We start from the raw sequence: 13235 nt of genomic DNA on the forward strand, positions 1-13235 counted from the left end.
ATTCCGGCAAAAAAAAAAAGTTCTTTTGCATCATCCGTAGTGAGCATACCATAAATGTACGTATTCAATGGGCGAAGTTAGTTGAGAATTAATTAAGGTTCGAAAATGAGATGACACAATGAAATCCCCGCATATGCCTCACTTCAGTAAAGATGCATACCTAGTTACTATATTCAATATATAGGTTTTCGGTGGGGCTGTCTTTGGTCGGTTTCATACACGAGCATGAATTTTAAGGACATTAATGCTAGCAGTACAAGAAATAACACAATTTTTTGCAACAAAAAAAATCTTTTACGCCACTGTATATAACATGTACTTACTGTCTTACTCTCATTGAATATATGCATGCAGGAATCTTGACCGCTAGAGTGGTTGAGTTGCTGTATCTTGCCAATGGATCCACATTGATTGCATTTAACGGCCGTGGGAGACGCACTGAGTTTTGCCAGAAAGTGCTAAAAGTTCAAATTGTCTAGATAGTTGTAATAATATACAGGTACGCCCCTTAAATTACACCACCATTAAGGTCCATTCTTTATGTTTCTTTCACTGCTAGAGTGGTTGAGTTGCTGTATCTTGCAGATGCATGCACGTTGACCGTACTTAATGGTCAGGGAAGACTCGCATGGTTTTGCTGGAAAAAGTTTGTCTAGCTTGTTGTAGTAAGAATACAGATACAAACTTTATGTTTTCACTTTTCATTGCTAGAGTAGTTGAGTTACTGTAGTAATACAGTAATTACTTAAATTACATAACCATTACGTGCTGTCTGTACTTCACTGCAGTAATGTTGAGTCGTTGTGGAGATTTAGTACTCAGATAAGATAATTCATACAATTATGTCTGGAGACTGAAAGGGACTATACTAGGAAGTACAGTATATATTTATCTACGAGAAGTATCAAGGGGGTGGGCCCCACAAATAAAGAAAGATAAAAAAATTATGAGAAGCGGTTTTAACATCGGTTTTTTTCGTTGTCCGTACTGTAGAGAACCACTGTATATATATTTATATGATAATAAAAGACCCAATGTTGACTTTAAAGAACCCTATGAGATACCCAACAGATAAAGCATAAAACTAACGGATGAAACCCTAATACCCTAAGTTATATCCCCTTTAACCCATGCTTTATTCTTTAAATCATTGAATATGTATAAGAGTCATCACTGTATAACTTGGTTGTGCTAATGTATTGCATATGGAACAGATTGAGTTAAATATAATTGTATCTAACCGTTAACCCTGGGAAGAAAAGGTTACAATAGCAGAAAATTGTTTCAAATCTGCATTCTATTCGATCTCTTCTTTCCAAATCACCACCATTCTCTTTTTTCAGCACCAAAGAATATGGACAGTAAGGTGGTGAACGTTGAAGAGCAACTCGCCAAAGATATGGGAAAGCTTGTAGTTAGTGATGCAAGAGTTTGGGAAGAGGAGGAATTGCCTGCAGGTCTACTTCGTGAGCGCATACCAAAACACGTTGCATTTATCATGGATGGAAACCGAAAGTGGGCAAATGAGAAAGGCCTGGAACCTATGTTAGGTCATAAAGCGTCATCTCATTGTCTAAAGTGTCTCGCTGAGTTATGTTGCAAATGGGGTATTAAGGTCATGACAGTATTTGCATTCTCTACTGGGAATTGGGCTCGACCTCAAGTTAGTCATCTCTTTCCCTCTACATATCTCTTGCGCACTATTTTAGTTTTTCCATTTTGTTTCATGAAATTGTACGTTTCAGGTTGAGGTAAATTTTTGATGAAAATGTTTGGAATAGTTGTTTTGCGAGACCTGGAGGCTTTCATCGGGTAACTTGTCAAATTCTTTAGCGTACCAATACGTTATAGGGACAAAATATATGCCACGTACTATAACTAACAATTATAATTGCATACACATGTTATACCAGAAATGAAGTTCGAGTATCTGCTATAGGGGACACCACAAAGCTACCAATTGGACTACAAGAAGCGATAACTAAAGCAACAGAAGTCACAAAGAACTTTACAAAACTGCATGTGATTGTGGCAATTAACTACGGTGGAAGAGAAGAAATTCTACAAGCATGCCAAAGTATTTGTCGCAAAGTAAACGATAATCTCATTGAACCAGAAGACGTCAATGAGAACCTTTTCAAGAACTTGAAACAAAGTGTACAGAATTGCCTTACCCTGATCTACTGATCAGAACTAGTGGTGAACAAAGGATAAGTAAATTCTTAATGTGGTAATTAGCTTACACTGAGCTTTACTTTGAGGAATGTCTCTGGCCTGACTTTGGCGAGAAAGAATTTGTGAAGGCATTACGCTCGTTCCAAGGAAGGCAGAGATGATACAGAGGACTGTTGGTTAAACTTCAACATAGAAGTCACTAACAAGCTGGTTAGGACAAGATTAGGAAATTGATGTAATCCTAAGGGAATTAGAAGTCATTTAGTTCTAAGAAAAGGAAAGACATGTAATAAGGTAAAAGGACTAGGAAAAGGAATTCATAGTTCTATATATATATGATCACCAAAGTTGTGGTTGATCATATGAGCAAGATTAGAGCTTGTGTTTAGTTTTGAGTTATTTTCTAAACATCAATAAAAAGAGTTGTCTTTATATAAGCTAAGTTTCATCTTGCAGTTGCCATTAATTGGTATCAGAGCTTGTCTACACCGATCCATGAGAGACGAGAGCACCATCATACATGCAAAACAGTTCACGCCATCATCAATACAAGTTCCAATCCTCAACGCCACAAACTACACAGTATGGGCCATGAGAATGAAGGTACTGATGAAAATCTACAAAGTTTGGGAAACAATTGATCCTGGTACATTGGACCCATACAAAAACAATGTTGCCATTGGATTACTCTTTCAAGCAATACCAGAATGTCTTGTTCTACAAGTTGGTGAACAGGAAACTTCAAAGAGAATTTGGGATGCAATAAAGACACGTAATCTCGGAGCTGATCGAGTTAAAGAAGCCCGTCTGCAAACCTTAATGTCTGAATTTGAAAGAGTGAAGATGAAAGACACTGATACTATTGATAGCTTTGCAAGAAAGCTATCAGAGATAGCCTCAAAAGCTGCGTCACTTGGACAATCCATTGATGAAGATAAACTGGTAAAGAAGTTTCTCAATAGTTTACCAAGATCCAAGTATATTCATATCATAGCTTCTCTCGAACAAGTCTTAGATTTAAAGAAGACTAGCTATGAAGATATAATTGGAAGATTGAAAACATATGAAGAGAGAATCCTTGATGAAGAAAACAATGGAGAAACTCAAGGAAAACTCTTGTACACAAACTCTTACCAACAAAACTCTACGACAAGAGGAAGAGGTCGTGAAAGAGGTGGTAGAGTAAACAGAGGCCGAGGAAGGGGAGGAAGGTTTAACTCACAAGATAGAACAACAATTCAGAATGATCAAAACCAAGGGAAAGAAAAGAAGGATAGATCAAACATTATTTGTTACAGATGTGATAAACCAGGACACTTCTCCTCTGTATGCCCTGAAAGAATACAAAAGATGGAAGAAGCAAACAAGAATGAAACAAGGGAAGCAGATACAGCTCTTTTCATGCACGAAGTTGTATTCTTAAACGAAGGGAAACTAATACCAAAGAACTACGAATCAAAGGATGGTGAAGAAGGAATCTGGTATTTAGATAATGGAGCCAACAATCACATGACTGGTAAGAGACACTACTTTTCTAAACTCAATGAGAAAATCAAAGGAAAAGTGAAGTTTGGGGATGGATCTTCTGTAGAAATTGAAGGGAAAGGATCAATTCTATTTCAGAGCAAGAACAGAGAACAGAAGCTCGTCACAAACATCTACTACATTCCGAACTTAAAGAGCAACATCCTGAGTCTAGGACAAGCTACAGAAGTTGGATGTGATGTTAGAATGCGACAAGATTATCTAACAGTTCATGATCCAAGTGGAAGACTTTTAGTTAGAGTCTCACGCTCACAGAATAGACTCTACAAGATAAGTCTCATGATTGGAAGGCCATTGTGTCTGAATGTGAGACCGGAAGATCAGACATGGAAGTGGCACACAAGGTTAGGACACATAAGCTTTAGAACTTTAAAGGCAATGTCTCAGAACAACATGGTTCGAGGGCTACCACAGATAAACGATGAATCAAGGATCTGTGAATCATGTTTAGTTGGGAAACAAACGCGTCAAGGTTTTCCAAAAGCAACAACATTCAGAGCCTCAAAGCCATTAGAGATTCTTCATGCTGATTTATGTGGTCCTAATACACCATATACACCACAACAAAACGGAGTGGTGGAGAGGAGAAACAGGACTCTAATGGAGATTACAAGAAGTTCTTTAAAGGTTATGCAAGTACCTAATTATCTATGAGGAGAAGCTGTACGACACTCCACATACCTAATAAACAGGATACCTACAAAAGCTATGAAAGACATGACTCCATATGAAAGTTTGCGAAAGAGAAAACCAAACATAGATCATTTAAGAGTGTTTGGTTGCAAAGCATACGCAAAAGTTGATTCTGCAACTCTTAAGAAACTGGATGATCGATCTCAGACTCTTGTTCATCTAGGAATTGAGCCTGGATCCAAAGCTTACAGATTATTCAATCCAACAACGAAAAGAGTAATAGTGAGTCGAGATGTGGTATTCGATGAAAAAGCAAACTGGAAATGGAAAGAAACTAATGATGGACCAAGTAGGGATCCAGAAATGTTTCACATGAGATGGGGTCAAGTAATCGATGAAGGAAAATGACCCATAATCATCAATACCAATGGAAACAATGATTTTAATCAAGAAAAAGAAGAGAATAATGAAAACACTGAGAATAACGAAGAAGAAGAAGAAGAAGAAGAAGAAGAAGAAGAAGAAGAAGAAGAAGAAGAAGAAGAAGAAAAAGAAGAGGAGGAGATCGATGAAATAACTCAACCCAATCCACTGCGAAAATCAACAAGACAGATACAAAAGCCACAGTATCTGGAGGATTATGTTCTTCAAGCTGCAGAAGAATGTGAGATTATGCTACTTTATGTTAATGATGAACCAAGGAATTTTCAGGAAGCAAAGGTCTCGACTAAATGGACACAAGCATGTAGAGAAGAAATTATTTCAATCAACAGAAACAAGACTTGGTTTCTAGTTGATAATCCAGGTGGGGTAAAAGTGATTGGTCTTAAGTGGATCTTCAAAATAAAACGGAATGCTGATGGTACTGTCAATAAATACAAAGCAAGGCTTGTAGCTAAAGGATATGTACAAGAATCAGGCATAGATTTTGATGAAGTTTTTGCACCAGTTGCTAGAATTGAAACAATACGCTTATTAATTGCAGAGGCAGCATCAAACTCATGGGAAATTCACCACTTAGACGTTAAGACAACATTCTTACATGATGAATTGCGAGAAGATGTGTATGTTGAACAACCAGAAGGTTTTGAAGTAAAAGGACAAGAGCATAAGGTTTATAAGTTATCAAAAGCTCTATATGGTCTAAGACAAGCTCCTCGAGTCTGGAATACAAATTTAGATCAAATCTTAAGTGAAATCAGATTTGTTAAGTGCTCTAAAGAAACATCAGTATACAGAAGAGAAGAAAAGGGAACGTTTCTTGTGATTGCAGTCTATGTAGATGATTTATTTTTGACTGGCAACTCCCTTAAGGTGATCAATGAGTTCAAGAGAGAAATGTCATCAAAGTTTGAGATGTCAGACCTCGGAAAACTCACTTATTACCTTGGCATAGAAGTCCATCAAGGAGTAGATGGGATTCAGATTAAACAAAAAGCTTATGCAAGGAGAATTCTGAAAGAAGCAGGACTTGAAACTTGTAATCCAACTAAGATACCAATGGAGTTTGGACTTAAAGTTTCAAAGGCACAAGAAGAAGCAGAGATTGATTCAACGAGTTATAGAAGAAATGTTGGATGCCTAAGATACTTATTACACACAAGACCAGACTTGGCTTTCTCTGTGGGAGTAGCAAGCCGTTATATGCAGAGTCCACGCAAGTCTCATGGTGATGTAATAAAGCAGATATTGAGTTATCTAAGAGGAACAATCAGCTGTGGGTTGAAGTATGGTCGAGGAGGATCAAAAGGAATTATTGGGTATAGTGACAGCAATCATAATATTGACCAAGATGATGGAAAAGGTACAACTGGTCATATATTTTATCTAGGTGAAGCACCTATTACATGGTGTTCACAGAAGCAAGACAATGTAGCCCTCTCATCCTGTGAAGCTGAGTTTATGGCTGCAACAGAAGCAGCTAAACAATCAATATGGCTTCAAGAACTGTTGGGTGAAATCAAAGGAAGAGAACCTGAAAAAGTTCTCATCAAGATTGATAATAAGTCTGCAATTGCACTCACTAAAAATCCAGTGTTTCATGGGAAGACGAAACACATTCACAAAAGGTATCATTTCATACGAGAATGTATCGAGAAGGAGATCATCAACGTTGAACACATACCAGGAACTGAGCAGAAAGCAGATATATTGACAAAGGCATTAGCTCGGATCAAGTTTGAAGAAATGAGACAATTGATTGGAGTACAAGATATGTCACGGGTAAGGTTGAAGCTTAACGGGGAGAATGTTGGTTAAACTTCAACATAGAAATCACTAACAAGCTGGTTAGGACAAGATTAGGAAATTGATGTAATCCTAAGGGAATTAGAAGTCATCTAGTTCTAAGAAAAGGAAAGACATGTAATAAGATAATAGGACTAGGAAAAGAAATTCATAGTTCTATATATATATGATCATCAAAATTGTGGTTGATCATATGAGCAAGATTAGAGCTTGTGTTTAGTTTTGAGTTATTTTCTAAACATCAATAAAGAGAGTTGTCTTTATATAAGCTAAATTTCATCTTGCAGTTGCCATTAAGGGCAAGATTCAGATGAAAACAGGTTGGAGAGGAAACTCACAATCAGTCCAACTAGTAATGGCCGAAATGCATTTATAGGTGGCTTTGTGTGCTTAGTGCTTCTTAATGCGCAGAACTTTTTTGCCTTGTTTGATAAAGGAAGATATCTTTCCTTTACTTACTTCCTTGACATGTACTTTATGTCTGCTTGTTTAATAAAAGGAAATTGGTATCGGTCTTTCGCGTTTCTATTAATCGTGATTCGCTATACCATATTACCACAGACTGTATAACCAACCAGGTAGATCGAACTGAAATAGTAGCTGAATCTTGTTGTTATTCAGATACTTCTTCAACTATTGCCGGTTTAATAATATTTCCAGTTGGAAGAATAGGACGTTACTTGCAACAGGTTGAACATAATGACCCTTCTTTTTAAGTAGGTCATCCAACCGGGAATATTACACCAGCAGCTTTGCCTGATTTTGTTAATGCCTTCACGCTGTTACCAATCATTCCTTCATCCTCCTTTCCCCACTACTACAATTGCTAACACCAACTGTTGAATCCCAAAAAACTGGATTCAAAGGAAACGAATCTAAGGAGGGTTTTGAGAATTGTGAGATTAATTGAAACATGAAATATCTTTGGTCATGTAAAGTCTGCCAATCGGGCTCACCACGTTTCCCCTTCTAACATAAACATGTGTCTAGACTCTAGACACTTGTAAATCAAATGTCCTCAGTGACAGGCAAGTGTGCAACTGTGACTGTCTCTAGAATCTACTATGACCGTCTCCCCTTATCTAAAATAGGATACTAACTAACACAACCCATCTAGGTCCCTGCACATTTTTTTTTTTTTGGTCCTATCAGTTCCAGTCCTAAGTTTGCCAAATACAAACTAACCTTAGAAAGAGAGACAGTGATTGAACAGATGTTTCATGGCATCTCATCTTCAAACCCACCACAAGGTTGGTTCCATTTACTGGTTTCTGCAAACCGTAAAAAGAAAAGGTCTTTAGCAGGAGAACTAATACAAAAATGAAGTTACAATCTAAAACTAATGAACAACAAGACCCGGGCATTGTTGGAATCATCCGAAAACAAATGACAAACCAAAGAATCTGTATCAGTGTAATTTCCTTCTAACAGAATCAAATACCACCCTGTGTCGATCCGTTTGCAGCTTTAACATGACTCTTCAAGAGTAATCATACAATGATATGCTCTTGTCATCGGATACACTTGCAAGCCGACCAGCCCTGACGCCTGTTCCACCAGGTGGACGAAATGCCACTCCCCAGACCTGATCTGTATGGTTACTCATTGTTTGAACAGCAGCTCTCATCTTCAAATCCCAGAGTCTGACGGTTCGATCACTTGAACCTGTAGCAAGTGCTGCACCATCAGGGCTGACATCAACGCTCAAGACCCAGCTCGCATGACCTGACATGGCTCCAATCATACTCTTTCCATCTGCATCATACATGTGTATGTGGGAATCATCGGATGCTGTAAAGAGCAGACGTGCATCGTGAGGGGAATACACAAGCGACCTCACAGGCATGAAGTGACCCTCTAAGTGGTGAAGGAATTTTGCCCGGGAAACATCGAAGACAGAGATGGTTCCATCCATAGATCCACAAGCCAGACATTTACCATCTGGACTCCAAGCTACTGAGAGGACAAACTTGCCACTTCCACTCTTATCTGAAGGTTTGGATCCTTCAGGACGAGGAACAGTAAGGGTAGCAATAAGTTCCCATGTGGCTGTATCCCATATCTTGACTGATGCACTTCCCCCACCTGCAACTGCTAGGTTGGTTCCCTGCAGGAAATTATCAATCATAAGATCAGTTTGGAACTTCCATACAAAACATAAAACACACTGCATGTTACTGAAATTGCAGCATCACATGAAAAATTAAATCAGTTGTTCGGAGAAGAATAACAGAAAACACAAGGAACTAGCAAATCAATCCTATAACATCTGAAGCCTGAAGAAAATTCTTCCAATTGGCGGCACATACACAGTGGAGTCTTAAGAGCCAAAAATAATCATAACTCAGTTTCTCCATCGACTATACAGTATTTTTATGAAATTCAAGTGCTACAACTTAATTTCCGACCAAATAAAAGGTCTCAACAAGTACACAGGTTTGGGTATAAAGACTACATCTTGATGGTCATTAGATTTGCATAGGACTCTACTTGAACTGAATCAAGTAACAAAAATGACTGGCCCAATGGCAAGGTACGACATCTTTTACAGCTATCGATTTAGCTGCATCTGTCAGGCCTTCTTTGACTAACACACAGTGAAGCTCAAGATCGTAGGACAGGTGGGGTGAACAAAAAGAGAAATTACTTGATATTAGATTAGTGACAAAAAACCTACGCAATTTCGTGCAGTTCTATTTCATGACTGTATGAAAATAAATCCAAAACAGAAAAAGTACTGAATAAAAGAAAGAAAAAAAATGGTTACAAACATAAAAAGCTTGTGCCAGATCAACTGGGAAGGGAGCATATACTTAGAACTAGGAATTTCCGATACAGAAGCGTGAATTATCATGCCACCCCACTATGGTAAATGTGGATTTGGAGAGAATGTACCACAGGGTTAGGAGAGAATTGGCAACAGTCACATTAGCTTCGGAACAAATGTTTAGTACACGAAAATTACAAGTCAGACTTGAGTAAACTATAGGATCTAATGGCATTTCAAATAGGATGGAAGTCGAAAATACTCGGTGAATGGTTACCAATGAGATATCGAGGAGAGCAGGCAATCAAATTGGGACCTGACTTGGGCATGTAAATATGGTTTGATGGTTTTTATAGGGTCAAGGATGAGGTTTTAGCCCGAGTGTTGCGTTTAATTGAGCAGTTTGGTTGATATAAAGGTGAAATGCCCTGACATAGTTGTTACCTAATCTTCCTTTCAGGCAATCAGAAAACAATCACAAAGACTATATGATTCAACAATGAGGCAGTAACTAAGAATTAAGTGTCAGCCGAAAGACTAAGAGGGCCTAATGCTGAAAACTAGTTGTACCAACTATATCATATACTGAAGAAAACCATTTAACTTCCATGGCAATGTTATCTCTATTATAAAACAATGTTCCGGATAGAACAACAAATCTCCATACACATTAGATCTAATCACCTCCTTTCCTCAATCAGAAGAATATCGCTTTAACTACTAAATCTGCACAATACCGAGCTTTACTAATTTAAAAAACAGACACACAACACTAGAATGCCCTTTGAAGGAACTTACAAGTTATACCCTTCTCAAGACCAAGAGCAACGATGAAGCGTCAACCACCAAATCAAACATTTACCTGAGAGTACTATATCCAACATTGTCGTAAACTACAGTTTCACTCAGGCACATGTTTTGGCTACTTAGACCTCCCTAATGGAAAGGTGCCTCGATTGTATGAACATGACACCCTACTTCTGATTCCACGCCAATGTTCACACAACATTAACCTCCTCTGCCACTGTGATTCTTTCCATATCTACCTAACTTCAATCTCTACTTCAAACATTGTAAACTCTGATTACAGGACAAAAGCATAAAAATCTAAATGCATACAATTATACCTTTCAATCCTATACAATTATACCTCAAATATCATGATTCTAACAGTACTTACATGCCAAGTCTTTTCTAGGTTTCTCTAGTACACTAAAGTATAACAGCAAAAAAAAAAAGATACTGTAGTCGAACACCCAATTCATATAAAAACAACCACAATAACCCAGAAACGAAACTGCATTACTCTAGTTTTACTAACCAAGATACAGACATATCTTTTGTTTCCTTAGACCTCGCTAATGGAAAGGTATCACAATTGTATGAAGTATGAACATGAAGCCGTAGTTCTAGTTCAACACCAATGTTAACAGCACATTGACCTCCTTTTCCAGTGTCATTCTTACCAAATCGACATAACTTCAATCTCTACTCTAAAACATTGTAAACTCCGATAAAAGACAAGCATAAAAATCTAAATGCCTGAAAATTATGCCTTTCAATCCAATACGATTAGACCTCAAATATCATGATTCCAACAGTACTTAGCCATGCCAAGTCTATTCTAGATTTCTCAATTACACCAAAATAATACAAAAAAGCTACTCTAATTGAACACTCAATTCATAAAAAACAACCCTCAATAACCCAGAGATCGAACTGCATAACCCTAGTTCTACTGATACAAGTACTAAAACAATAACCACTCTAATTCAGAATAATCAAAAAAACAAAAAACAAAAAAAATCAAAAAACCCTAAATCACAACCAAAAAAATTAGAAAAAATTCATTAAAATTAAAAGAGAGAAGAGATTACCCTGGGATCAAATTGCATTTGCCAAACTTCAGAAGGAGGAGATTCAAGAGTAGCAATAGTAGAATTAGTATCAACATCAAAGACCCTAATAAAACTATCAAGTGAAGCAGAAGCAGCAATAACACCAGAAGGATGTGCAGCAACAGCTACAACACCTAAACAATGACCAGTATTCGTTCCTTCATTATGTAATTCATCAGGTTTCCATAGCTTCACCGATTCATCAAGTGAACCTGTTAACAGTAAAGATTGTCTTGTTTCTGTTGCTGGTACCCATGTTACTGCCCATATTGATTCATCATGTGCATTCTCTATCGATTTCAATCCTGCTAGTTTCATTGGTGGTGATTTTTTTTCATAAAAGAAATTGGGAATTTGAGAAACCCTTTGATGATTTTAGTAAAACCCTAGTTTTAGTTTTAGAGATTGGAGAGGTTTTGATGGATTTCTTGTTTCTTTAAGGTTTTGCGTTTATGAATGACTGTTGATAGTGCTCAGTGGGGATTATATGCCTTTCTGATGTTTTATTTTGGCACCCGACGGTTTTAATTATGGCGTGCACTAGTTTTGGTTGTTTTTTTCTTTGGCACCCTGATACTAAAGCAGGCCTAGCAAGCTGGATTAGCCGCACTGTTAATCTAACCGCCACCCAATTTCAGCCCTATCCATTGAGGAAATTGGGAAAAAGAAGGATCCACCCTTTCCAAGTGGGAATCGATACCTTTATCTCTCGCCCGCACTATGTACGAAGGAAGGTGCCTTAACCACTGTACTAGAGTGTTGTTGGGACCATGTATTGTGTTTGGATGTTTGGCTTTTAAAAGATAAGGTAATAGTTCGAAAGGAGGGTGCTTGGATACCACTAAAGCAGTATGTTTGCCTTAGTTAAGTTGAAAAGTAAAATATGAGTCTAGGAACTAAATTTCAAAATAGGCAAAACAATTTTTCTCCTGATATCTGAATTTGTAATTTTTCTTTGAACAACTTGTTTGGGATATAACAGAATTTTTACGGTGTGACATAGAGGCCGAAACACAGTAGTTAAAGTCATTTTTTGGAACCTACTCGGGTGGCTAAGGAACCTTCCCATACTCACATAAAGTCGTTGGAGATTTAGATTTTTGTTTGTCCAGGTTCTATGTCAATAACATGACTTATGTATGTATATGATTAAAATCATAATCTAAACATTACCAATATCATTTAGGTAAAAAAACCTTAATAACTATGAATGAGGCCGATGTTGGGGATTAATAACAACATAAATAATTAACCAATATACCTTATATTTTATTTGTAAATTTACTTTGGTCTTAATTCGTTTAAGCTCGCCCAACTCAGCAGAGTTGCTCGTTCTTACTCGTGCTCAATGATGATTTAAGAATTGGCTCAATAAAGAAGCGAGTGGTGAGTACTCATGAGAAATTCAAGCGAGGTTTCTGACTGCTTTCTTACATCGATCAAAATATGTCTAACAGTCATATGATGCAATGCTTTGGCATAACAATGCCAATTATTAATCATCTTTTATTAGCTCTAGTAACTTTATTTTTTTCGTTCGCAATATCAGAAGCATAATTTCAAGTTCATTTAGAGACAACATTGTCCTCCTAATATAGGGTTTTTTATCTGGTGGGTGATTCTCCATAAGCACTTTACTAAGGCTTTAATGATGCATCAACATTTTTGAGATGAAAACCCATGCCTTGTTGAAAAGGAGAGGGTGCCTACTACATCACCAACTTTTGATCTGAGAGGAGTATGAACCTTTGTAGCATTTATAACAATTAAAAGGATACGAAATTTTTAATGCAGAAAAGTAAGCGCACACACAAGAATTGTATTAATGGGAAAACTACAATCTTGTATAAAAACTCTGGGACCTCATTTAGTTTGAAAACTACATTGTATCAAGCCGCTACAAACACTAACCTACTATCAGATTTCAGACTGGAGACCGAATCTACCATCCGAGAAATTCAACTTCAAAT

At 37.3% G+C, this 13235-nt stretch overlaps 1 protein-coding gene across 1 annotated transcript; it reads right to left on the bottom strand.

Moving 5' to 3' along the window:
- Window positions 1-7828: 7828 nt before the first annotated feature.
- On the bottom strand, window positions 7829-11717 carry LOC113347675 (WD repeat-containing protein VIP3-like). The gene is made up of 2 exons (XM_026591348.1): window positions 11245-11717; window positions 7829-8707 (listed from the first exon to the last, which is right to left on the bottom strand). The coding sequence occupies exons 1-2, from the start codon at window positions 11581-11583 to the stop codon at window positions 8081-8083; spliced, it is 966 nt and encodes a 321-aa protein (XP_026447133.1). The 5' UTR covers window positions 11584-11717; the 3' UTR covers window positions 7829-8080.
- Window positions 11718-13235: the final 1518 nt, after the last annotated feature.

Source organism: Papaver somniferum, chromosome 2, assembly GCF_003573695.1.
Source record: "Papaver somniferum cultivar HN1 chromosome 2, ASM357369v1, whole genome shotgun sequence".
Classification (NCBI taxonomy): domain Eukaryota; kingdom Viridiplantae; phylum Streptophyta; class Magnoliopsida; order Ranunculales; family Papaveraceae; genus Papaver; species Papaver somniferum.